General features: G+C 47.3%; 1 protein-coding gene, 1 non-coding gene and 1 pseudogene across 9 annotated transcripts in view; 2 read left to right on the forward strand and 1 right to left on the reverse strand.

Moving 5' to 3' along the window:
* Positions 1–25699, forward strand: part of CNOT10 (CCR4-NOT transcription complex subunit 10) — a 50714-nt gene extending 25015 nt beyond the window's left edge. For 3 of the 8 annotated variants that reach the window (XM_040964044.1, XM_040964055.1, XM_040964038.1), the window contains exons 11-19: positions 2133–2254; positions 6694–6870; positions 7249–7329; positions 10908–11021; positions 15741–15871; positions 16362–16397; positions 16595–16722; positions 24393–24468; positions 25279–25699. In XM_040964044.1, coding sequence (XP_040819978.1) covers positions 2133–2254; positions 6694–6870; positions 7249–7329; positions 10908–11021; positions 15741–15871; positions 16362–16397; positions 16595–16722; positions 24393–24468; positions 25279–25433 — 1020 coding nt within the window. In that variant the 3' untranslated portion in view covers positions 25434–25699. The remainder of the gene's footprint in view (positions 1–2132; positions 2255–6693; positions 6871–7248; positions 7330–10907; positions 11022–15740; positions 15872–16361; positions 16398–16594; positions 16723–24392; positions 24469–25278) is intronic. The other 5 variants (XM_040964047.1, XM_040964064.1, XM_040964076.1 and 2 more) reach the window with 5 other exon arrangements.
* LOC121146348 lies at positions 3151–3276 on the forward strand. Its single transcript, XR_005882207.1, has one exon. It is a non-coding gene; the product is annotated as a small nucleolar RNA SNORA17 (small nucleolar RNA).
* Positions 10337–10727, reverse strand: LOC121145347 (annotated as a pseudogene).
* Positions 25700–27075: the final 1376 nt, after the last annotated feature.

Here is a 27075-nt window from a genome sequence, read left to right on the forward strand (position 1 = left end):
ATGGGAAAGATAAGTTTTGGTTTCTATATCTTAGTGGATAACAGAATATACATACCCTATGGGAAGTAAGCTTAGTTATCTGTGTTTGAGCTTTATCTCAGTGAACAGCCTCCAAATGTCAGTTTTAATCCTGGCAGCTCTGCTTTCCATCCAGCTCCCTGCTGGTGGCCTGGGAAAGCAGTCGAGGATGGCCCAAAGCCTTGGGTTCCTGCACCCACGTGGAAGACCCGAATGAAGTTCCTGGCTCCTGGCTTCAGATTGGGTTAGCTCTTGCCATTGCAGCCGCTTTGGGAGTGAATTATCGGACAGAAGATCTTCCTCTCCGCCTCTCTATATGTCTCAGTTTGCAATAAAAGCAATTTTTAAAAAAAAAATCTATACAATATTTTTTATTTGGTCATGGCAAAAAAAATGCTGAACAAAGCAGTTGCCCTCAAAAATAAATTCAGTTTTTGAGATGTTTGTTGGCAGAACTGTGTGTAAAGGACAGATCTGCTAAACAAACCAGGCCCTATATTTTAATTGCATGTGATCCTGTTAACGTCAGGGGCACACTTCCTGGCTGTGGGTGGGTGATGGTGTCTGGTTTGGTTCCATCAGGGGCCGGTTTGCCTTCCCGTGTTGCGTCTTCATCTCCTGCTCTGTAAGTCGGTGTGCGTGTCCTACGCATCAGGGAAGGGGACATGGCTAGTCCTGGTGAGCTGACCACCGCAAGCAGAGTGGGAATGCAGATTGTACCAGCTGGGCTTCAGATGAACACTGTGCCTTGTGTTTCTTGAATACTACTTGGCCACCTCTTCTACATAAAATCAGTGCTGGGAATTGTGGTTGCATTGCATTTTGAACATTTTTTTTTAGCAAATTAATATGCAAAATGAATCTTTGTTTCAGTCCTATATGGAAGTACAACTACAGCAAAGTTAGATTAAGCAATAATAAGTAATAGTATAAAATATTTGTGTTTGGGGCCTGGCACCGTGAGAGTAGGTTAAGACTCAGTCCACACACCGGACTCGGAGTCCTAACCAGGGAAGGACAGGACAAATCAAGCAACAACCTCAGCCATCTGTTGGCAGCAGAGACTGGGCAAATGGAGACCCTAGAAGGGACTGTGTCAATCAATGAACTCTTCAATGACCACATCAGGATTGGGGTGGCGAGACTGGCAACGACCCATGAATGGTGAACTATTGGAACCACTTGATCGAGTATCTCGGAGCGCGCCCCACACCCGGGACTTGGGGTGGGCGGGAGACTGGGTGGGGCTTCTTCCTCTATATCCCCCTTTAGACCTTGACCCTTTTTTACCCCAATTAAATTGGTAAGGATTGTCAAAATTAAATTAAAAAAAAAAAAAAAAGACTCAGTCTACAGTACCAGGATCCCAAATGGGCACCAATTTGAGAAGGAAATCTTTTGTTCGTTTTTCATGTGTTTAGAGAACAGTGTTTTATTTCTTCAGGGACTGCACTCAGTTTGTTCCTGACATGAGGGTTTGGGTGTCCTTTTAAGTTAACAGGTGCCATGCTAGAGAGCTGGAGTGAAGGGAGAAGAGGAATGACACTGGCACCCTCAGGCTCCTGGAGATCATCTAGTAGGATTGCCTGAAATGTTTATCTGCGGAGGTGTTAATTTTCTTAAGGTCAAGAATTACGCTGATGCCAGTCTTAGTATATAGCTCATAGTTTGTCAACAATTAGTATTTTCATCTAAGAAGAAAAAGACGTTTGCTGAACTACCTTTCTTTAGCCTATGTTTTTGGCTCTCGTTTTTCTTGCTCTGACTAGAGGACCTGTAACATTGAGCCTGGTAAAGGAAGTGTTCAGTCTTGTAAATATGCCTGGGTCGTTCTTGCGTTGATGTTTTTCCTTAAAATTACCTCAGATCTCATGGTAACAAATGTAAAACACAAAATTACAATTACTTAAGGTGTTTGCCTTTCCTCTGATCCACTTATACCAAATACACATCCTTGATTGTCAACACACACACACACACACACACACACACACACACACACACGATGGGTCATAAGAACCGTCTTAAAGTAATTACGAAAGGCATTTGATCATTTTTTCATGCCACATGTCACAATTACCTTAATTTTCTTGGAAATGGCTTGTATTTTCTAGACTTCTGAACAAGAAACTAAAGGGCTTCCAAGCAAAAAAGGAATTGTTCAGTCCATTGTTGGTCAAGGCTATCATCGTAAAATAGTTCTGGCGTCACAGTCTGTACAGAACACTGTATATAAGTAAGTATCCGCAAAGACAAGTGTATGTGGTTGCTTCGCGTTACTGTGTGGGAGAGAATGCGTAGGCTGGTATAGTAGCAGGTTCTTTGTAAGTGCATCTCACTGCTGCGTCCCTGAGCAGATCCTCATCTGTGGATTGATGGCAAATATTGACTGATAACACTGTGATTTGGGTTTATTACATCCCTGGTTGCTGAAATTGCTGGTGCCCCAAGAAACCCCTAATGGGTCCAAGGCCAGATTGTCCAGCATGACCAGAGAATGCAGCTGAGTGACGGGCGTTGGGGCAGGTAAACCAGCTGCTGGCAAAGCCTGCATCCCACATCAGAATTCCTGTTCAAGTCCTGGTTGCTGCACTTCCGCCTCCACTTCCTGCCCAGGTGCCTGGGTGGGCAGCAAGTGCTGGCTCAAGAGCTTAAGTTCCTGCCACTCTGGTGGGAGACCAGGGTGTACTTCCTGGCTCCTGGCTTTGGCTGGATCATCCCTTGATGATGTGCGCATTTGGGAAGCAGATTTCTCTAGATTGCTGACTCTGTCAGTCTTGCATATCAAAGAAATAAACTTTTTTTTGTGTTTTGTGGTTTTTTTTTGTTGTTGTTGTTTTTTATAAAGAAACAGTAAGAAAATTGTCTGCCACTGGAGACAGGTTAAACTCCTTGATGCCCACATCCCTTATTGGAATGCCTGAAATTGAGTCCCACCTCTGCTTCTGGATCCTGTTTCCTACAAATGTGGCCTCCAGGAGGCAGCAGTGGGATCCTGCCCCCAGCAAGAGAGTCCCAGATGACTTTGGGTAGCAAAGCCCTGGCTCGCATGAGCATTTATGGAGTTCACTTATATCTATATATCTCTCCTTCTCTTTGGGCTTTTTGTGGTTTGTTTTTAAGGTTTACTTTGCTGTCCTCAAGGTGTTGTGGGTGTGGCTGCTGCACCCCACCTGTGTCAGCAGGTGGCAGAGAGGGGCCACATCTGCACTCAGTGCTTTGGCCAGTGAGCACCTGAATGACTGGTAGGCAGACAACAGCAGGGGGAAACTATATATATTATTTGTATTGTAAAGGCAGATTTACAGAGAGGACAGAGAAGAGTACCCTGTGCTCTGGGAGCCATCAGGGGATAGCGCTAGTGCCTGGGTTCCTGGACACCTTTGTGTGTGGCTAGGACCAGTTTCTGGCTCTTAGGGAACTCTGTTTCTTTCTGTTTGTGTGTCTTGGCCCCTCTAGCCAATAGATAATTAGAAAATTGAAACATTTTTTCAAAGTTAAGTAGTATCCAGAACACAACATTTTGCCTTAATTTAGTTCATCATAATACATTGTATTGTATGAAGTACTATTTGATGATTAAGTAGCATTATCCTATGATTTGAAATAACAATGATTTAAATTTTTTTCTAATAAACAACTCATTTTGATATTAGATCAATAAAAAGTTATATAAAATGTTAACAGAAATATAAGAAAAAAGGTAATGCTGCTGTTTCAGAATTTATAAAGTCATTTTTATTTTTCCAAGTTTTTGGAATTTTTTTAGCAGATTTCATGTAAATCATACAAATGAGGTTATGATACTCCCTTTTCTCCACCTCTTCTTATCTATATCACACCTTCTCTCCATCTCTCCTTCACATTTTTTTAAAGATATTTATTGTTATTGGAAAGTCCAATTTACAGAGAGAAGGAGAGACAGAAAGATCTTGTGTCCACTGGTTGATTTCCCAAGTGGCTGCAGTAGCCATAGCTGAGCTGATCCAAAGCCAGAAGCCCAGAGCCTCTTCCAGGTCTCCCACGCGGGTGCAGGGTCCCAAGGCTTTGGGCCGTCCTCGACTGCTTTCCCAGGCCACAAGCAAGGGAGCTGGATGGGAAGTGGGCCACTGGAACAAGACTGGTGCCCATGTGGAGTCCTGGAACTTTCAAGGCGAGGACTTTAGCCTTTGAGCCATTGAGCAGGGCCCCTTCACTTCCTTTTAAGTTGTTTTCAATTTCTTAATTTATTTATTTGAAAGAGCTACAGATAGATGTTCCATCCACTGATTCATTCCCCATGTGGCTGTCACGGTCAGGGCTGAACCAGGCAAAAGCCCAGAGCTTTACCCAGGTCTCCCATGTGGTTACAGGGATTCAGCTCATTGGCTGTTGATTTTCTAGATTGCAGTAGCAGAGAGCTGGATCAGAAGTAGAGCAGCCAAGATTTGAACTATCAGTCATTCAGGATGTCCTCGTAGCAGACAGAAACTTTACATGCTATGCCACAATGCTAGCCCCTCTCCTTCACTTTAACTTGCCTGGTAGTCAAGGGCTTAATGCTCCTGTCAACAGAGTTCAAGTAAAAAGCAGGAAACTGTCCAGTGTATTGGAAAAATAAGTGGGAATATCAACAGTAATCAAATGGAAAAATGACTGTTTCACAAAGTAATCACAGATCGTTAACAGCAATAGTATAACATTCTTAACTAAGAGTTTGACAAAGTTTGTGGCAAGACCGATGTGAAGGTATTTATTTGTGTTTTTGTTGTTTTGGTTTTAATTTTAGCTCTCATATGTAGGGGAGCACATACAGTATTTGTGTTTTTGAGTCCGTCTTACTTCCCTGAACATGCTCCAGTTACATGCGTTTTGCTACAAATGGTAGATTTCACTCTTGAAGTAGCTGGGTCGTCCGTCATTGTGTTTATATACCACTTTTTCTTGATGTGTTCATCTGGTGATGGGCACCTTGGATGATTCCGTATTTTGGCTATTATGATACGTACTGCCATAAACATTTTTCTTTCTCTTTTTAAATATTTCTTTGTTTTTATTTGAAAGATGGAGTTAGAAAGAAACAATGAGAAAGACATCTTCACTGCTAGTTCACTCACCAGATGGCCACAACAGTCAGAGCTGGGCTGGTCCAGAGCCAGGAACCAGGAGCTTCATCTGAATCTCCCATGTGGGAACATGAGTCTGAGGACCTAGTCCATCCTCTGCTGCTTTCCCAGGCCAGAAGCAGGGAGCTGGATCTGATACGGAACAGCCAGGACTCAAACTGGCCCCCCTATGGTATGCTGGCACTGCAGGTAGAGGTTTAAGCTACTACACTGGCACCAGCACCAGCATATTTCTCTTCTATACAAAATGTTCCTGTTTTGGGGGCATATCCCCAGAAATGGAATTAATGGATCATATGGCAAGTTTGTTTCTAGTTTTTAAAGCAGTCTCCATGTTGTATTCCAGGTGGCTAGACTGATTTACATTCCCAGAGTTTGTAGGCAGGTCCTCCTCCTGCACATTCTTGCCAGTATTTGCTCTGTTTGGGATTTTAGTCATTGTGATGGTGGTGGGGTGATGATGTTTTCATTTGCATTTCCTCGGCAGTTAGTGATGTTGGGCGTGTTCTCATGTGTTTGTGGGCCCTTTCTATTTCTTTTCTTTTTTTTTTTTTAAAGATTTATTTTTATTGGAAAGGCAGATTACAAAGAGGAGGAGAGACAGAGAGAAAGATCTTCCAGTCGATGATTCACTCCCCAAGTGAGCACAACAGCCAGTGCTATGCTGATCCAAAACCAGGAGCCAGGAACTTCTTCCAGATCTCCCACACGGGTGCAGGGTCCCAAGGCTTTGGGCCATCCTCATCTATTTCTTTTTTTGAGAAATGATTCTTAAGATCCTCTGCCATTTCCATAGAGGCATTTTGACAACCAAGAATGAGGCCAGAGTTGTGGCATGGTTAGTAAGCCACCACCCATGACATCAGCATGCCATGAGTACCGGTTTGATCCTTGGCTGTAGAACTTCTGGTCCAGCAGCTCCCTGCTAATGTGTGCCTGATACAGCAATGGTAGATGACCCAAATGTTTGGGTCTCTGCCGTATGGGAGACCTAGGTGGGCTTCCCTGGCTCCTGGTTGAATCCTGGCGCAGTGCTTGCAATTGAGACTAGGGAATGAGCCAGCAAATCAAAGATTTCTTTCTGTGTCTCTTCCCACTTTTTCCCTCCCACTGCTGTCTCCATCTGTTACACTGCCTTTCAAACAAATGAATAAAGGATCAGCCAGGAGAGGGCTCAAATGTGAAGATCCATTTTCTCCCTTGTTTCCCACTCTCAGCATGTAGCCATCCTGGTCCTCATAATTTTCCTTGTCCACTCTTAATTCTTCCAGGACTGCTATGTTAACTTGACGTTATATAGTATGTTTCACATCGCCTCCCACCCTTGTCTCATAATGTACATGTACTTGCAATTCATTATTAATATTTTTAACACCGTATATACCATATACATCATTTATAAAATATTCGGCATTCTCTTATAACCGCTTATATGCAACTGTCTAACCTATCAAATGACTACAGTTTTCATTTGTAATTCATTGTGATTCCTAACAGTGCAGACCTTACCTTTTTTGTGTGTTGTTTTGTTTTCTGATATGCTTAACTCATTTTGGTTTGTGCTTTTCAGTGATGGGCAGTCTTCAGCTATCCCCGTAGCCAGCATGGAGTTTGCAGCCATCTGTCTCAGAAATGCTTTGTTGCTGTTACCTGAGGAACAGCAAGACCCAAAGCAAGAAAATGGCTCTAAAAGCAGTAACCAGTTAGGTGGGGACACCGAGAGCAGTGAGAGCAGTGAAGCCTGCAGGTATGTTGAACCCTGGGGCCCAACTCACCTTGGCACAATCCCGTAGGGTTTTTTAAATAAGCTTTTTGGGCTTTTAGAGTCTAAATTCCCAACTTCTACAGCCCAAATTTCCAAAATCCTGTGTTTTCAATAGTTAAGGAAAGTATGCTTCTACATGTTTAATGTCAAAAACATGAGGCAGGATTGGGAGGGTTTCGCCCAGTAGTGGGTTACACTTCACTGTAGTTGTCAAAAAATCAGAGCTGAGTGAGAAATATGTGACAGTACTAGAGCACCAAAACAGAGCCCTCTCGCCGTGTGGTCTCTTACAGGGTGCACATATGGGGACAGGACACAAATGATTTACTTGTTCTTACTAAGAGTCCGTGTCTGTTTTAGCAGTAAAAGCCACGATGGAGATAAATTCATTCCCGCGCCGCCTTCATCACCACTGAGAAAGCAAGAACTAGAAAACTTAAAGTGAGTATCCACAGAGTTACGCTGTAACCATGACTGAAAGTCCCGCGTTAACACTCCCTCCTGGTGATAATCCCTTCTTGGTCAGAACGCATCACCTGCTTCTAGGCTGCTACACTTGATTTGTCAATACGCAAATCTGTGGTCTGTGGTTTCCTTTCTTTGAAATGTCCTGCTCAGATTTTGCTTCCAGGATGACACTGACCATGAGAATGGCTTAAGAAGGGCCGCTCCCTCTGTTCTCTAAAAGGATGAGGGTGTGACTTGCCCCCCACCGCAAGATACCAGTGGTAACTTTACGTTGGATCTCTTGAAAGGCAGAGTGGTGGACCTTCCTTCATGTTAGTGGGGGAAAGGTACATTCTGGCAGTTCCATTTTTGTGTAATATCTTCAATGTCTGAAATACAATGGTGAAAATATTCAATTTGAGGCTATGTAAGGAAATTTTTAGTATTGAAATGTTTCACTATAGAGCACCATTTAAATTGGGTATTTCATTTTGTGTCAGTTTAAGCTGAATTTTTCTTTTTCTGTGACTTTTATTTTATAGACAGACGTGGAGTTAGCTCCTTTCCACGGGTTCATTTCCCTCAAAGCCTGCAATGTCCAGGACTGGACCAAACCTGGGAGTCAAGAGCTCAGTCTGGATCTCCCAGATGAGAGGCAGGGACCCAGATAACTTGATCCATTCCCTGTTGCTGCCCAGGGATGTGCATCAACGGGAAACTGGAGCTGGCGATTCGCTGGTACTGCAAACCCAGCACTCTGATGTGAGGTGCAGGCAGCCCAGCAGACATCTTAACCGTCCCATATGGGTGCCAGTCCAAGCCCTGGCTGCTCTGTTTTCCAAGTAGCTCCCTGCTAATGACTTAGCAAAAGCAACAGACTATAACCTCAATGTTTCGGGCCGTGCTACTCCCGTGGGATACCTAGAGGAAGCTTCTGGCTCCTGGCTTCTACCTGGCCTAGTCCTAGCCATTTACAGCCCTCTGAGGAGTGAAACAGTGGATGAAAGATTCTCTCCCAGCTGCTCCACTTTCCCAACAGAGGATGGTCCAAGTCCTTGGAACACTGCACCCATGTGGGAAACGTGAAAGAATCTCCCGGCTCCTGGCTTTGGATCAACTCAGCTCTAGCTGTTGCAGTCATTTGGGGAGTGAATCATCGGACAGAAGACCTTGCTCTCTGTCTCTCTCTGTATGTCTGACTTAAAAATTAAATAAATAAATATTAAAAAGAGAAAAAAAGATCAGATCCAAATCAAGGAAGAAGTTGAAAATAATCAAATCCTAGAAGTGATGAAGACAGATTCCAACTCTGTGCTTGACAAAATGTAATGCCCAGTCCCACAAGCTTGTTACTATAACGTGGTGCTTTGAGAAAAGAATACTTGATGTGGGCCAGTGTTAACAAGGTAGTGAGTAAAACTACTGCCAGTGACAGACACCGGCCTCCCAAATGGGCCCCGTTTGATATCCAGGCTGCTCTACTTCCGATCCAACTCCCTGCTAATGGCCTGGGAAAAGCAGCGGAACATGGCCCATTGTTTGGGCACCTGCCATCCTTGTGGGAGACCCGAATTGAAGCTGCAGGCTCTGGCTTAAACCTGACCATTGTGACCATTTGAGTTGGAAACCAGAAGATTAAAGATCTCTCTCTCTCTCTCTTGCACTCTGACTTTAAACAGAAGTAAATTTTTAAAGGGGGAGGGGAATCACCCTTTCCTCTCTGGCTGCCCTGCTTTTCCGAGGGCTGAGCCCTAGAGCTCACTCCTGCAGTTGAGCGAGGTGGAGCGTGAGTGTGTGCCATCCTCAGCAGGGGAGACGCTGGTCTGTGCGCCTTGCTTGAGGTGGAGCTCTTCCGGTCTGCTGACCTGTCAGATCCACTGAGGCCTTGGCAAAGTAGATGAGACAGTCACGCGCGGAGAGGGAGGGCGAGGTCAATATTTTAAGCAGTAACTATCAAAAGAAGAGCGGTTTCTCCAGGGGCTTAGTAAATAGAGCGGTGCATGCTTTGGGCATTACCATTCTGCCAGAATTACGCGGAGCCAAGTGTTGTTTTCTAGGCAGAGGAGGGGGGAAGGTCTGAGGGGAGCTCGGCAGGGGAGTGTTAGCCATCAAGAAGGGCAGCATAAGCAGTGGTTTGAGTTTTGAGCAGTGAAACTGATGACCCTTGGTCAGAACACCAACCCCAAATTTTGTATTTCCATGTTTAAGCATTTTTTAGTAGAATAATTTTTTATTTTTCTAGATGGGATTTCTTCTTACTATACAATAGATATAAAGTTGAAGCAAACAGATTTTTATCTTCTTGTATACACAGTTACGGTGGAGGCTTGCTGGGAAACAGAATCCTGCTGCCGATCTCACATGACTGATTTCTTGACCTACAGTGGAGCTGACAGGGGGCTGCATCAGTAACAGCCCACCTACAGTGAGGAGCGGCTTTTCCCAGCAGAGCCCGTGAAGGTGGGCTTGTCCCATGGCTGGGTGCCTAGAGCATCCTGGGTCTGGGAGGCAGGCCCCAGTCAGCTTCACCAGCATAGGTGGGGAACGGGGGAGTGCTGGGGAAGCAGATTCCCAAAGTTGAAGCCCATATTCGTTAGCAAGTACCCATTAAACACCCGCTACACCTGGTAAAGAATTGCGCCAGTTTTTCCCGTGTTGAGCAGTAAAAAGCTGTGGCCGTCTTGCTTTTTAAGGAACATGTGATTTTCTCTGGTGACCTTTGGTAAAGCCATCAATAAGAATGGATGTTAAGCTTAGTGACTAGACTGGCTCACTTATCTCCCTTACAAGTGCCAGGATCCCATATAGACATCGAATCGTGCCCTGGCTGCTCCACTTCCCATCCAGCTCCCTGCATGTGGCCTGGGAAGGCAGTGGAAGATGGCCCAAATCCTTGGGACCTTGCACCTGTGTGGGAGACGAGGAAGGAGCTCCTGGCTTTGGATCAGCTCCAGCTTGGGTTTTTTGGTTTTTTTTTTTAAGCTATAAGCCAAATGTTTCTTCATTTCTTGCATTTGAAGTATTCTTTGATGACATCTTTGGCTTGAGATTCTTGGCCATAGTCCTTAACAACTACGTTAACTGCAGCCAACCACTTTACGGGGTTCCCCTCTAGGTCAGTTTTACAGAGGCCTACTCAATCCCCAAATTTCTTATTGTCATCCATCTTAAAGAGGTTGATCTGGTGTTCGGCACACAGGACCTCCACCAACTTGACTGACATGGGCTCATCACAGTTGGGTGCCAGCACACAGAGGTGGATTGGTGCCCGTCTAAGGCTTTGGTGGCCTCACAGATGGCACACGCGAGGCTGTCGTGGATGAGGGCGGTCTTGAGCACGTCTTGTAAAGTAGGTCCACGACACCTCCAGCAGCAATGCCTTCCTTGACCATGGGTGTGGGTTACGAGGGAAACCGAATCTTGAACACACTCATGCCTTGCCTCTGTGCAGCTTGGCAGTGGCACCAGGAAAGAGGAGCTCCGGCTGTTGCGGCCATTTGGGGAGTGAACCAGCAGATGGAAGATCTGTGGTTTCTTAGCCTGACTTTTCAGTCTTCTTCTTTGTGTTCCAGGTGCTCCATCCTGGCTTGCAGTGCTTACGTGGCCCTGGCTCTGGGTGACAACCTGATGGCTTTGAATCATGCAGATAAACTTCTTCAGCAGCCCAAGCTATCAGGATCTCTCAAGTAAGTGTGACTTGCCCTGGGTGCCGCCTTTGTTTTGTTTCAGAGTTTCTGAAACCCCCCAGTAACATATTTGGGGAGAAGAAGGAAGAACAACTTGTTTAAAAAAAAATTTTTTTTTTAACTCCTGTCTTAGTAGTAGGAATTTTTTCATTTCCTGAGCCCAGAAACTTTGGCCCACAAATAAAGTGAATCCTTAGATAGAAACCTGCACAGAAAAGACATAACTGTATCTGCCAGAGTAGGATATTTCACTAGATAGAGTAGAAAACACAAATTAATATATATGCACACACAAACATACCCAGAATTATATGTAAGAAAAGTATATACAGGGCCTGCACCATGTCTCAGTTGGCTGATGCTCCACCTCCAGTCACCAGCATCCCATTTGAGTACTGGATGAGTCTTGGCTGCTCCACCTGCCAACCAGCTCCCTGAAAGAGCAGTTGAGGCCAACCCAAAGCCTTGGAACCCTGCACCAACTTGGGAGACACAGAGGAAGCTCCTGGCTCCTGGCTTTGGATTGGCACAGCAACAGCCATTGCAGGCATTTGGGAAGTAAGCCAGTGGATGAAGATCTTTCTATGTCTCTCTTCTCTATAAATCTGATATGCCCTTCCAATAAAAATAAATCTTTAAAAACGAAAAAATGGGGTCAGGCTACAGGGAAGGGCCCTACCAAGGCAGGGTGCACTCTTTACATTGGAGCATTCCCTGGGCCCACATTTGTCATTAAGATGCTGAAAGTTGGGACTGGTAAAGCTGCCACTTGTAGTGCTGGCATCCCACATGGTCTCAGGTTCGAGACCCAGTGGCTCCACTTCTGACCCAGCTCTCTGCTAAGGTAACTGAAAAAAACAGCAGCAGATGATTCAGTTCCTTGAGCCACTGCATCCACGCTGGAGACCTAAGAGAGGCTCCTGATTTTCAACCAGCCCAACTCCGGCCATTGCGGGCATTGGAGGAGTGAACCAACAGATCTTTTTACCACACAGGTACAGGTCCAAAGGCTTTGGGCTGGTCTCAACTGGAACTGGAGGGAAATTGGAACAGCCAGGAAAGGAACCAACACCCATATAGGATCCCAACGATTGCAAGGCAAGGATTTAGCCACTGAGCCATGGCGCCACACCCAAAACCTCTTCCTCTGTGTCTGTCTGACTTTCCAATAAATACATCTTGAACCTGGCATGATAACCTAGTGGCTAAATTCCTCTCCTTGCACATACCGGGATCCTATATGGATGTTGGTTCCTGTTCTGGTTGTTCCACTTCCCATCCAGCACCCTGCCTGAGGCTTCGGAAAACAGTCAAGGACGGCCCAAAGCCTTGGGACCCTGAACCCATGGGGGAGACCTGGAAAACGCTCCTGGCTCCTGGCTTCAGATTGGCTCAATTCCAGCCATTGTGGTCACTTGGGGAGAGAATCAGCGGACTGAAGATCTTCCTCTCTGTCTCTGCTCTCTTTATAAATCTGACCTTCCAATAACAATAAATAAATCTTTAAAATAAATAAGCTTTTCTTTAAAAAAAAAACACTGAAATATAACTTTTGCTACTGAACAGGTTCTTTCTGTTTTGTTTTTGCTGTTGCTTTATTTTTAAGATATATTTATTTTTATTGGAAAGGCTGATATACAGAGGGGAAGAGAGATGAAAGATCTCCGCTCCGCTGAATCACTTCAAGTGGCCACAACCGCCGAAGCTGAGCTGATCCAAAGCCAGGAGCCTGGAGCTTCTTCCAAGTCTGTCTCTTGGGTGCAGGGTCCCAAGGCTTTGGGTCGTCCTCGACTGCTTACCCAGGCCACAAGCAGGGAGCTAGATGGGAAGCAGGGCTGCCAGGATTAGAACTGGTACCCATATGGGATCCCAGCCACGTGCACGAAAGGAACTTTAGCCACTAGACTACCACACCAGGCCCCATAGGGCTTTTGTTTTTGTGATTGGTTTATTTATCTGAAAGGCAGAGTGACAGAGCTCTTCTCTCTGCTGCTTCACTCCAGATGGGTCCAGCACTTCAGGCTGAGCCTCCCACTTGTGTGGGAAGCTCCCAGATGCCAGAACCATCTACTGCTGCTCTCTCTGATGTACTAGCAGGGAGCTGGATTCAGCTGTCATCTGAACAGAAGGTCTTGATGTGGAATGCTGGTGTAACAGGCAGTGACTTAACCACAACGCTGCCCCTCTCCCCGACACATCCCCAAGTGGTGGTTTAGCTGCTGTGCCAGACACGCAGTCCTGTAGCCTGGGAATTGTTCAAATGTAATTTCTTTGCTGGGGAAACAAAAGGTCACTTAGCTCCTACTTAATAAAGTGGGTCATTAATGTATTTAGATCCCTTAAGGTGGTCCAGTCGGAGAGAGGCTCAGACTTGAGGCCCCAGGCTCCTTGTGGACTTGGCAAGAGCAGGCCAGCTCTGGGAGGTTGCGTCCTGAGCGGGCCCTTTAACCCAGAGAGCTGTGACAGTGGCTTCTGCAGATGCGGCTGGACCTTTAGCCACAGGGAAGCCTTGAACTAGGCAGTGAGGACGTTGACTGAACATAGGAAAGGGGGACCAAATTGTGGAGTGCCTTGAGACAACAGAAGTTCTCTTGCGTTTTATTTTATTCTCAGGTGGGAAAAAAAAGTCACTAATATTCTGTTCAAGAGTATTATATGTCTGAGACTGTTTTTTGGTAAATCAGGTGATCATGGGGTAAATGGTGTAAAGTAAGACCGGGAGAAAGCTGTTAAAAACCATGAGGGTGTCCAGCTCGACAGGCTCGTTCTGGGGGTCCATACTGTGGGTGTCAGATCCACAGTTTGTCTCCTACTCTAGGCAGCTTTCTTAGTCAAAAAAAAATTTTTTTATTTGTTTCTTTATATTTTTAGTTTTCATTTGAAACGCAGAGAGCTTCCTTCGGCTGGTTCACACCTTGGTGGCCGCAGTGGCAGGAGCTGGGTCAGTCCAAAGCCAGGAGAGGAGCTTCTTCCAAATCTTGGCTAGGCTGTCCTCCGCTGCTTTCCCAGGCGCATTGGCAAGGAGCTGGGTTAGAAATAGAGCTGCTGGTCTGATGCCCATCTGAGGATGCCAGCGCCGCAAGCAGGTGGAATCTCGCCCTGCTGTGTCACAGTCCCCACCCCAAATGTGTTAGCTGTAATGTTGTTTCCTAGATAAATCAAGCAGCATTTGCTTGGGAGTTTTGAGCTGCTTTCTTAATGGAAGTATGCACTTTGTTTTACTTAGCTAATATGAAACTTGTGTATTTTTTTTCTTCAGATTTATTTTATTTTTAGCACAAAGTCAGTTATACAGAGAGGAGGAGAGGTCAGGGAGCTGATTGGGAAGTGGGGCTGCCAGAACCAGAACCGGCACCCATATGGAATCCCAGCGCATTCAAGGCAAGGACGTCAGCCGCTGAGCCACCGCTCTGGCCCCGAAACTTGCATATTTTAAGATATTATTAAGATTTATCTATTTGTTTGAAAGAATGACAGAGCTAGAAGGAGACACAGGAGGAGAACCTCTGTTCTCTAGTTCACTCCTGAGATAGCATGGTGGCCGGGGTGGGCCACGCTGAAGGCACTCTCCCACGTGGGTGGAAGTGACCCAAGCGTGTAGGCCATCTTCCTCTGCCTTTCCAGGTGCATTTGCAGGGAGCCAACTCAAAAGCTAGGAATTGGGGCCTGGCGGCATGGCCTAGTGGTTAAGGTCCTCACCTTGAATGCGCCGGGATCCCACATGGTTGCCAGTTCTAATCCCGGCAGCTCCACTTCCTCTCTATCTCTCCGCCTTCTGTATATCTGACTTTGTAATAAAAATTAAATAAATCTTAAAAAAAAAAAAAGCTAGGAATTGGTGTTGCAAGTACCAGCCTAAGGTGCTGTGCCACGGTGCCAGCCCAAAGTGTTGGGTTTTGTTTTGTTTTAAAGATTGATTTATTTTCATTGCAAAATCTGATATACAGAGAGGAGGAGAGACAGAAAAGGAAGATCTTCCGTTCGGCGATTCACTCCCCAAGTGACCACAACGGCCATAGCTGAGCTGATCTGAAGCCAGGAGCCAGTAGCTTCTTTCAGGTCTCCCACGTGGGTGCAGGATCCTAAGGCTTTGGGCCATCCTTGACTGCTTTACCAGGCCACAAGCAGGGAGCTGGATGAGAAGCAGGGCTGCCAAGAATAGAACCAGTGCCCATATGAATTCCAGCGTGTACAAGGCGAGGACTTTAGTCACTAGGCTATTGCGCCCGGCTCCTTAGTGTTTAAGTGTTCTTAAAGAGAAAGTTATCCTTGGTTGATAAATTTTTCATAAATTTCCATCTCAAGGACATGAAATCTTTGAAACATAAACCCAGTTTATAATAGCAATCTACTCAGGGCCAGCACCATAGCACAGAAGGTTTTACCTGCTGCACTGGAACCAGTCTGTTTTCTGATTCACCTCCATGCTAATGGCCTAGAAAGGATGACAAAGGATGGCCCAAGTCCTTGCACCCAGGTTGCAGAGCTGGAAGAAGATCCTGCCTCCTGGCTTTGAGCCAGCCCAGCTCCAGCCGTTGTGGCCATGTGAGGAGTGAACCAGCAGATGGCAATCCCTCTCTGAGTCTCTCCTCTCCATAACTCTGCCTTTTAAATGTAAGCAAGTCTTGACCCAAAAAACGGTAACATAGTTAATATTCTTGCCCATTGGGCATTTTTGTAATGAAGAGCTTTTCAGTTGAGAATCTGCTCTCCTTCTAGGTTTTTGGGCCATCTCTATGCTGCAGAAGCCCTCATCTCTCTCGACAGAATATCTGATGCCATCACTCACCTGAACCCAGAGAATGTCACTGATGTCTCGTTAGGGGTCTCTTCAAATGAGCAGGACCAAGGTGAATGAGGACACGTCTGACCAGAGCTGGTCCCTGCTTCCACCTGCTGCGGTAGTTCAGGATGTATAGAAGCCAGTTTGTGAGATTATTTCCAAAGTAGACCTGGTTTATCCCTTTATCTAGCTGTCATTTTTGGAAGACTTATCAGGCTTCTTAGTGTTCAACAATTCATTTTGCATCTCATTCTGTATTTTTTTTTTCCCCTCAGGGTGCTACTGCAATCCAGGGGGTTATATTCTAATATGGCACTCAAAGATAAGGTTTAAACCATGGCAAAGCTTTTGAGCAGGTGACACTGTGTGGCATTCACTTTCCTGAAGGTGGTGGTAGGCAGGTGCATCCTAATGTCTTACTGGACCCTCCACTGCATGCAAAGGCAATGCCCTGACACATGGCCTTATTCGGATCTCCATTTCATAGAGCAAGATGGGTTTGAGGTTTGATGTGCTCTGCTGTCTGGCCCCTCAGATGTATCTTCATGTTTTTGTAGGATCAGACAAAGGTGAAAATGAAGCAATGGAATCCTGTAAGTAAGAAGTTGTGTCAGTACCTGACATAGCCTGGCCTGTGCCCTGAACACTTAAACTAACTGTCTGTGTCCTGCCTTTGTCAGCCTGAGCAGTAGTGCTGTGTTCTCAGTTGCTCCTCGAGGGCGGGAGGGTCGGGTCGCTCCCCGGGCTGTGGCCGGGCCCCTTCACCAGGGTCTCCGCTCTTTCTCCGCAGCCGGGAAACGGGCCCCTCAGTGCTACCCGAGCTCCGTCAGCTCCGCCAGGACCGTGATGCTCTTCAACCTGGGCAGTGCGTACTGCCTGAGGAGCGAGTACGACAAAGCCCGCAAGTGTCTGCACCAGGTGAGGCTGGGCTGCAGAGGCGGCCTTTCTTGGGAAGCAGCCGACAGAGGGCCTCAGGTTTATTATTATTATTATTTTGGAAAAGCAGATCAGATTTATGGCGAGAAGGAAAGACAGAAAAATCTTCCACCTGCTGGTTCACTCCCCAAGTAACCATAGTGGCCAGAACTGACCTAGTCTGAAGCCAGGAGCTGCTCCTGGGTCTCCTGTGCAGACACAGGATCCCAAGGCTAGGGCCGTCCTCTGCTGCTTTCCCAGGCCACAAGCAGGGAGCTGGGTGGGAAATGGAACAGCTTGGACACAAATCACCGCCCATATGGGATCCCATCCTGTACAAAGTAAGGATTTGAGCCATTGAGCCATTGCACTGGACCCTAAATGTTCTTGCAAGGGAAACATCTGACTAGCCTTGTACATAGTTTTTACCCTGATTACTTCCCTAATCCAAAAGGTTGAAAATGTCCACATAAGAGGCCACTGAAATAAACACTGGCTAACACAATGGAAAGTGTGAGAATTCAGGGTTTGAGTTCAGCTGTCTCACCGTTCTCGGTGGCAGAGCTCAGATGTGTAACAGTCCCTGCACCCACCTGGGGTGCCCCCGACCCCAGTCACCCCAATCACCACAGAGACAAAGCTTCTAATCTAAAGTTACAGTGTGTCCACTGCGGCTCAGGTTCTCTGGCAGCAGGTGTCCCTGGCTGTTACACTGGGAAAGACAGACAGTGTCAGGCCTGGTTCTGGCTCTGAGGGCGTTTTGTTTTGGCCCCCTGGTTTGTACATTAATCCAGTGGTGGAACTTTGGTTTAATTGGGAGGCCCATCTTGAGACAGCAGAGCAATGACATGCAGAATGGGAAAGGGCTCAGAGGAGGTTAGCTCCTAGGTTGCCTACCCACCAGTAACCATGCTGAACAGCCAGTGAGTGAGCAGAATGCCATAAACTCTTAGAAACCTAGAGCCTTGAATTCTTACATCTAGGAAAAAAATTGCAGGCTGTGATCAAAGAACAGTAGACGTCCTAACCAACTGGAAAGCGAAGAAGGGAATTTAATAACCACCAAATGATGTAAAGGTGATCTCATCTAGGAGCCCAGAGCAATGGCTCAATAGCTAAGCCCTCACCTTCTGAGAGCCAGCTCCGCTAAGGGCACGCCAGTTCATGTCCCGCCTGCTCTGCTTCCCATCCAGCTCCCTGCTTGTTTCCTGGAAAAGTGGTGGAGAATGGCCCAAAGCCTTGGAACCCTGTACCTGCATGGGAGACCCAAAGAAGCTCTTGGCTCCTAGCTTCAGGTTAACTTAGCTACAACCATTGCAGCCACTTGGGAAGTGAACCAACAGATGGAAGATTTTTATCTTTGCCTCTCCGTCTCTGGATAAATGTGACCTACCTTTCCAGTAAATATATATATATATATTTTTTTTTTTTAAGATTTTATTTTTATTATTTTTTTTATTGGAAAGGTGGATATACAGAGAGGAGAGACAGAGAGGAAGATCTTCTGTCCAATGATTCACTCCCCAAGTGAGCGCAACGGCCGACGCTAGGCCGATCCGAAGCCAGGAGCCTCTTTCAGGTCTCCCATACGGGTACAGGGTCCCAAAGCCTTGGGCCGTCCTCGACTGCTTTCCCGGGCCACAAGCAGGGAGCTGGAAGGGAAGCGGGGCCGCCAAGATAGAACTGGCACCCATATGGGATCCCAGGCGTGCAAGGTGAGAACCTTAACCACTTGCACCACCATGCCGGGCCCCAATATATATATTTTTTAAAGATTTATTTATTTATTGGAAAGTCAGATATACAGAGAAGAGGAGAGACAGAGAGGAAGATTCTTCCTTCGGATGATTCACTCCCCAAGTGAGCACAACGGCCGGAGCTATGCCAATCCGAAGCCAGGAGCCTGGAGCTTCTTCCGGGTATCCCACACGGGTGCAAGGTCCCAAAGCTTTGAGCCGTCCTCGACTGCTTTCCCAGGCCACAAGCAGTGAGCTGGAAGGGAAGTGGGGCTGCTGGGATAGAACCGGCGCCCACATGGGATCCCGGCGCGTTCAAGGTGAGGACTTTAGCCACTAGGCCACGCCACCGGGCCCAAAATATTTTTTTATAAAAACAATGTTGTCTGTATAAAGCTGGGTCTAGAAGCTAGCAATGCATTGTGGTATCTTAAGCCCCCTCTTAGGATGGCCAAGTCCTATATTGAGTGCTGATTTGATTCCCAATTAGTCTACACTTTTTTTGTCCTAAAGATTTATTTATTGGAAAATGTTACAGAGGAAAGGAAAGATTGATCTTCCATCCACTGGGTCACTCCCCTGGTGGCCACAGTATGCAGAGGTAAGCCAGGTCGAAATCAGGAGACTCATCCAGAACTTGCACATGGGTCGCAAAGCCCCAAGCACGTGGACCATCCTCTGCTGCTTTTCTAGGTCGTCAGCAGGGAGCTGAATCAGAAACATAGCAGCTGTGACAACAAACCGGCACCCTTCTGGGAAGCATTTATGGGCAGCAATTTAAGCTCCTGAACCCCAATGCCAACTCCCCAGCTAACTACTCTATGCTTCTGCTCCAGCTTCCTATGAATACACTGGGAGGCAATGGATAAGGGCCCGAGTTCTTACCAGCTATGTGGGGGACCCAGATGGAAATTGTAGCTGCTGGCTTGCTTTTAATTTTATTTAAGATTTACTTATTTTTATTGGAAAAGCAGATTCACAGAGAGAAGGAAAGACAGAGAGATCTTCTGTCTGCTGGTTCACTTCCCGAATGGCTATAATGGCCAGAGCTGAGCTGCTCTGGTGCCAGGAGCTTCTTCCGGGTCTCCCACATGGGTGCAGGTTCTGAAAGTATCAGAAATGGAGCAGCTGGAACACAAACCAGGGCCCACATGAGCTCAAGTAAAAAACCAAGCAGTGTGAAATCTCGTTTTCCGAACCAGTGGTTATACGCGGAGACACTTGACTCCTGAGGAGCTATCTTAAAGTTGCCGTTTCCCTATGCATTTGTTAGACAGTCAGAACACACACAGAGATCTCCCGTTTGCTGGTTCTCTCCTCACATGTGGCCAACAGCTGAGGCTGGGCCACGCGCGAGCCAGGAGCTCCGTGCTGTGGTGGCAGGGAGCCAGGCGCCAGTGCCTCTGCTGCCTCCCAGGGCATGTGAGCAGGCAGCTGCATGCCCGGGGAGCCCAGCGGCTCTGCTGTGGGGTCCGGGAGCCCAGAGCTGCCCTGTGGCTGTGCCACACATCCCTCGCGCTGCGGTTGCGTCTTTGGGATTTCCTTGTGTCTTCCTTTGATACAGGCTTACATGCATAGGGGCTCATTCCTCCCCCTCACCCCACCCTAGGCCCTCATCTTTTATCATTTTTCCCCAAGTTATTACTTTGGCATAATCATTTTCAGTATTATAGGCTTAATTTGGTGGCATACAAATGTATAATGACATTGCAAGTGTAGAAAAAGGGAAAAGATCATGTAACTGTAAAAGTATAAATAAAAGTTGTTATTTGTGAGTTAAGACGCATACAGTATACATGTTTTCTCCCAGTATGCTGATGTCCCTAGTAGAGTTGATAATTTTGTTTTTCTGTGCATATGTGTTCTGTGTATTATTATCACGTGTCAGAGAGAAAGTAACATGTGTCTTTTGGGAACTGGCCTATTCAATAAGCAAAAGAGTTTCCAGTCTATTTTGTTGCAAAGATAAGATTCCATTTATTTTATGGCTGAATAGTATTCCACGGAGTGTATGTACCCCATTTTTTTTTTTTTAAGATTTATTTATTTTTATTGGAAAGAGATTTTTACAGAGAAGAATCTTCTACTTGTTCACTCCCCAAGTGGACACAGTGGCCAGAGCTGAGCTGATCCAAAGCCAGGAACTCTCCGTGTCTCCCACATGAGTGCAGGGTTCCAAGCCTTCGGGCTGTTCTCAATAGGCCACAAGCAGAGCTGAGTGGGAAGTGGAGAAACTGGGACACGATCATTTGCTTGAAAATACTCTTAGGCAAGGGATGGCTGGGTCATGTGATGGATATTTCCAGGTGTCTGAGGAATCCTCTGACTGACTCTCAGAGCAGTTGCTCTGGTTCACATCCCACCGCCAATGGATTAAGGCACCTTCTTCCCTGCATCCTTGCCAGCAGTTATTTTTTGATTTCTGTATGTACACGATTCTTACTGGAGTTAGGGAGAAGCTTATTGTCATTTTTATTTGCATGTTCCTAGTTGTTTAGAGAACCTGAACATTTTTCATGTGTCTATTAGCCTTTTGAATTTCGTTGTTAGAAATTCAAAATTTGGGCCCAGCACAATGGCTGAACTGGCTAATCCTTCACCTCCAAACACTGGCACCCTGTGTGGTCACTGGTCACCAGTTCATGTCCTGGCTGCGCCACATCCCATCCGGCTCCCTCTGTGGCCTGGGAAAGTAGTCGAGGATGGCCCAAAGCCTTGGGACCCTGCCCCTGTATGGGAGACCCGGAAGAAGCTCCTGACTTCTCAATTCACCTCAGCTCTGGCCACTTAGGGAGTGAATCAGCAGGCAGAAGACCTTTCTCTCCTCTCTGTTAATTTGACTTTCTAATAAAAATCAATAAATCTTTAAAGGGGGAGTGGAAGAAAGAAAAATCTGTCTTCATGTCCTCTGCCCGTTGTCAGTCTTCAGTCTTGTGAGATTTGCAAGTGTTTTCTCCCATTCTGTTGGCTTCTCTTCAAGACCTGCAGTATACAAGCTTCTCATCTTGATATAATTCCTCTTGTTTATTTTTGCTTTGTCTATGCCTTTGGGGTCTTTTCCAGGAAGTCTTTGCAAAGACCTCGGCCGTCTTAAGTGTTCCAGATGTCATTTGATAGTGTCAGATAGTAGATTTAGATCTTTGATCCAATTAGAGTTGCGTTTGGCATGAGGGGCAAACTCTTACTTATCTGATTTCCCCGCATTGTTTGTTGAGGAGGTTAGCCTTGCTCCCCGTTGGGTTTTGGTTTGTCTGTCTAAATCACTTGGTTATAACTGTGGGTTCGCCTCTGGGATTTCTCTTCCATCCCACTGAGCTTCAGGTCTGTTTTGTGCTAGCACCAGGCTATTTTGATCACCACATATAGTATTTCTTAAAATCTGGCATTGTGATAACTCCAGCTTTATTTATTTATTGTTTTAGATTGCCATTTAGGGTCTCTTGCATTTCTGAATTACTTTTAGGAGCATTTTTTTCTAGCTCTAAGAAGGATGTTGCTGGAATTTTAATTGGATCACATTGAATCTGTAGACTCCTTTTGGTGATGAGGATAATTTTTTATCATGTTGATTCTAAGGACATGGCAAATTTTTCCATGATTCATCCTCTGTTTGTTTCTGTTACTCTGGGAGAAGCACGCTGTGTTTGCATGTCTTCTCTTTGGCGTTGCAATAAAGGTTATCGGTTTTTTCCTCAGGCAGAGTTTTATCTTTAAATAACAAATTTTTGTTTTAAAAAAAAACACTACTTTTTAATGATTTATTAATTTAACCTTAAAATCAGAGTTACAGAGCGAAGTCATCGCAGATGGCTGCAACAGCCAGAGCTTAACTGACTAGGAGCCTCTTCCAGGTATCGCACACCGATGCAGCCATCGTGCACAGCCTTGCTGGGATTAGCAGGCAGCTGAATGAGAAAGTGGATCAGCCATAGCTTGGGGGTTACAATGATGTGCCACCGCGCCAGCCCCTGCAGATTTTGTTTTTTTTCCTGGAAACTGTGTCCTTGGCGGGTGTGTGGACAATCTGTTTTGTTCCCTTGCACTGTCCAGTTCCCCGTTCATTCTCGGATTGAGACTAGTTCAGTGCGGAACAAGCACCTGTTTTCTTTTCGGCCCCTAGCAAGAAGCTAGGTCATTGAGTAACCCGGGCTAATTTTTTAAGCCAAACCCGGAGATGCTGCGTTGCCGGTATTTTTCTGGTGGAACTAACAAAATAACGTTCCTGTGCCAGAGTTGGCCGAGCCCCTTGGGGAGCCGGACACGCGTGGTCCCTGCGTGTGGCGCGTGCCTGGCCGCTGGTTTGTCCCGGAGTTTTGCAATCCGCCCACAGAGGACTGGCGCAAAATGGCGCCCGTAGGGGTGTGGCGTTTGGAACGCGTTCCATTCCTCCCCTGCCCGCAGGGGCCTGGCTGGTGCGTCCTGCCTGGTGTTTGAACCTCGACCCGGCGATTCTGATTCTGCGATACGAAATGACCTCCTGCCTGGGAGTAGCCTCCCCTCCTGCGGTCACGGATGTGGGGCAAGAACGATCTAGCCTTCATGGCGCCACTCAGCTGCTCCAGCAGCTTCCCTGCCGCCAATCTGTCCACGCCTGCCTTCTGAAATGGCCGCCATCCACCCGTCTCCCACGCAGCCTTCCCTGCCCCGTTTGAGCCCTCTTTACTTGGAGCTCCCTGACTTTCTTTTCTTTTAAGGTACGATGACCCAGGAAAAGGCACAAGGAGCTTCTTCAGTGTGTATCCTGGATAAACCTCCCCACTACTGTGGGATTGCTTCCTTAGCTAAGGAAGCAGCCTTCTGCGAGAGCCCAAACCTGTAGCTTGTCCCTGCTTTCTGCCAGCCGCTTGTCTACCCTGCAAGGGTGACCTCAGGTCACTCTCAGCCCAAAGCGCTCTAGTCAGGAATGGCTCTCAGTATCTCCACTCAAAACATAATCACGTGGGGCCCAGCATGGTGGCACAGTGGTTAAGGTCCTCGCCTTGCACACCCGGGATCCCATGTGGGTGCCGGTTCTAATCCTGGCAGCCCCACTTCCCTTCCAGCTCCCTGCTTGTGGCCCGGGAAAGCAGTCAAGGACAGCCCAAAGCTTTGGGACCCTGCACCCGCGTGGGAGACCCAGAAGAGGCTCCTGGCTTCGGATCAGCATAGCATCGGCCGTTGCGCTCACTTGGGGAATGAATCATCGGACGAAAGATCTTCTTCTCTGTCTATCTGCCTTTCCAATAAGAAAATTTAAAAAAAAAATCTAAAAAAAAAAAACATAATCACGTGGGCCCCGGCGCTGTGACCTAGCGGCTAAAGTCCCTGCCTTGAACGTGCCAGGATCCCATATGGGCACTGGTTCTAGTCCCAGCAACCCAGCTTCCCATCCAGCTCCCTGCTTGTGGCCTGGGAAAGCAGTCGAGGATGGCCCAAAACCTTGGGACCCTGCACCCATGTGGGAGACCTGGAAGAAACTCGGCTCCTGGCTTCGGATCAGCTCAGCTGCAGCTGTTGTGGCCGCTTACTGAGTGAACCAATGGACGGATGATCTTCCTCTCTGTCTCTCCTCCTCTCTATATATCCTCCTTTCCAATAAAAATAAATAAATCTTAAAAAAAAAAAAGGCCCACATGCTAGTAGTACATTGCCTGTGAGCTACCAAACCACCTAAGTTCTGTTCTCACCCCTGACTTGGGCAGCGTGGCACCGCTACACCCAGGGAGAGCCCCCAGCCAGGGAAGGCCAGGAGGACAGGGCAGCCTCAAGTGCCCAGCTGGCTTCATCAGTGGCTCTCCAGACTGGACAAGGTAGCTGGAGGACATCCTGGCTGCATGGCAGTGATCCCGTGGCAATGCTCAGGACTAAGGGATTGCCTTGGGGACATGTGGTTGGCATTCCTGGGGTGTGTGTCTTGGGCTGCTGGTTTTCAAGGGTGTCTTTCTGTTTGGAGCAAAGGCGGCGTCAGTGATCCACCCTAAGGAGGTGCCACCCGAGGCCATCCTGCTGGCCGTCTATCTGGAGCTACAGAACGGTGAGTGCCCTCCGCGCCCAGCCTGCCTCCCTTCGCAGCACCCCACACTGCCCCGTCGCCCTGAACTGCCCGTTCACCTGCCCCGCACATGGTGCCTGCCAGGTGCCTCTCCACAGCAGGGTAAGCAGGGCAGCTTGGGAAGCTTGCAGCTTCCTGTTGGCGAAGGAAGCCAGTTCTGACTAGTACCCACCAAAGAGCCATTCAGTAGGCAGCTGAATGTCTCTAACAGGAACCTGAGACAGAATGCCCGTGGCACCCCAGGACGTTCTGAATCCAAGTGTCATGAATGAATTTGATAGCAGTAAGCCCGTTCGCACAGAGCATTGTCTATGCGAACTTACATCTGGGTCATGCCCCTGTGGCATTTTTCACCTGTAGGATGCAACCTCCTGGAAGAGTGGCTGAAGAGGTGTGCACGGGGCAGACGGGAAGGATCAGCCCCTCGTGTTGGTGGAGGAACCCTTACAGGCCCCTCTGCGTAGCTGAAGGAAGGGGTTGTTACCACTAGGCACCCAGCCTGCGTTGGCCTCCTGAAGGCCTGAGCAGGGTTAGCATGTGGTCCTGACCCCTTCCTTGGTGCCACCTGCCCACGTGCCACTGATTGTCCACCTTGGCTGCACTTCAGCATCACCAGGGAGCTTGTGAAGCACCCATTGTGCAGGCCGCACCCAGCATTTCCTGCAGTTCCATTGCTCATCCAGGGTTGCGCACCATGCGTGTTCCAAGTTCACCTCTTAGTGCGCTGGCCAGAGGTGGGTGGCCATTGGCCGGGTCTTGTGCTCTGTGTCTAACTGTGGAGTGTTTTCCTAGGTAACACCCAGCTGGCCTTGCAGATCATCAAAAGGAATCAGCTGCTCCCAGCGGTGAAGGTGCATTCTGAGATGAGAAAGAAGGCAGTGTGCCCGCCCACCCACCCAATGCCGCCCATCCAGATGCCAGCTTTTACCACTGTGCAAAGAAAGTGATATCTTGCTTTTGGAGGGGAAAAACTGTTGCCTGAGCCCCAGGGGGTGTACTTACTGGCTGGCCTTCTTAGTTGTACATGGCAGAATGAATAAAGACTGATGGTAAAAGGTGCTACTTTGAAGGCCGGATTTTCAGCTCATGTACCCCAGCTGTTACGTCAGAAGGTTGCTTATATTGAAGATTTTTTTTTTAACAAACTCATGTTCCAACTGTATTTCTGCTGATTCTGCCAGATTATAAATGTTGAGGCCTTCTGTGATCTGTATTATAGGCGATTACAACATGATCTCGTCGGAACTGGCTTGGGTAGCCTTTATTGCAGATTTAAGCGTGCTTTAGCATCTGTGAATCCATCACAGAACATCAGCTGGAGGTGAAGCTTGTCCAGAACCTAGCTTTGGGTGGTGGAGGGAGAAGGGGAGAGCTGGTGTGTTCTGGGCCAGGTTAGGACTACAAGGCTGAGAAGGTATCATAGGCCATTGGGCCACTCTGATTGGATTAAGAAGGCAGGATGCCCCTGTGCACACTTGGCAGGTACACAGGACTCATGGTGATGGCTTGGGTCACCACCCTGGCCCTTCAGGCAGAAGCACTGGTTCTGGAGTCTGTTAGCAGGCTCTTCAGTACTCACTGCTGATCCCTTTGGAGATGCAGAAAAGAGCGAGGTGCTGTAACTTAGTAGATTAAGCCTCCACCTGCAATGCCAGCACTGCCCTGGGCACTGGTTTGACTTCTGGCTGCTCTACTGTCCACTGTCCATCCGGATCCCTGCCAACAAGCCTGAGAAAGCAGTGGGAGATGGCCCAAGCCCTCTAGGCTTTGGACCAGCACAGTTTGGGCCATTGCAACCATTTGAGGAGTGAATTGGCACATGAAGATCTCTCTCTCTCTCTCTCTCACTTTTTCTCTCTCCCTCCCTCCCCCCCATAAATCTTCCTTTCAAGTGACAATCCTTAAAAATAAAAAGGGTTCACCCCCTTTCCCCTAACCCCTCAACCCTTCCCACCCTAATTATCTAAACATTACAAATTAAGTTTAAAAAAAAAACTCGGGCCCAGCGTGATAGCTTAGCAGTTAAAGTCCTCACCTTGAACATGCCAGGATCCCATATAGACTCCAATTCTAATCCTGGCGGCCCCGTTTCCCATCCAGCTCCCTGCTTGTGGCCTGGGAAAGCAGTCGAGGACAGCCCAAAGCCTTGGGACCCTACACCCATGTGGGAGACCTGAAAGAAGCTCCAGGCTCCTGGCTTTGAATTGGCTCAGCTCTAGCCATTCCGGCTTTTTGGGAAATGAATCGTCAGATGGAAGATCTTCCTCTTCCTCTTTTCTCTTCTCTTCTCTTCTCTTCTCTTCTCTTCTCTTCTCTTCTCTTCTCTTCTCTTCTCTTCTCTTCTCTTCTCTTCTCTTCTCTCATCTGCTTTTCCAATAAAAATAAATAATGAAAGAACGGCACTGTGGCATAGTCGGTTAAATCATCGCCTGCAGTGCCTGCATCCCATGTGGGCACTGGTAGGAGTCCCGGCCGCTCTACTTCCCTTGCAGCTCCCTGCTTGTGGCCGTGGAGGATGGCCCAAAGCCTTGGGCCCCTGCATTCATTGACACCCAGAAAAAATTCCTGGCTTCAACCTGTTTGGGGAGT

Source organism: Ochotona curzoniae, unplaced genomic scaffold (assembly GCF_017591425.1).
Source record: "Ochotona curzoniae isolate NIBS_2020 unplaced genomic scaffold, NIBS_Ocur_1.0 contig_1302, whole genome shotgun sequence".
Taxonomy (NCBI): Eukaryota; Metazoa; Chordata; class Mammalia; order Lagomorpha; family Ochotonidae; genus Ochotona; species Ochotona curzoniae.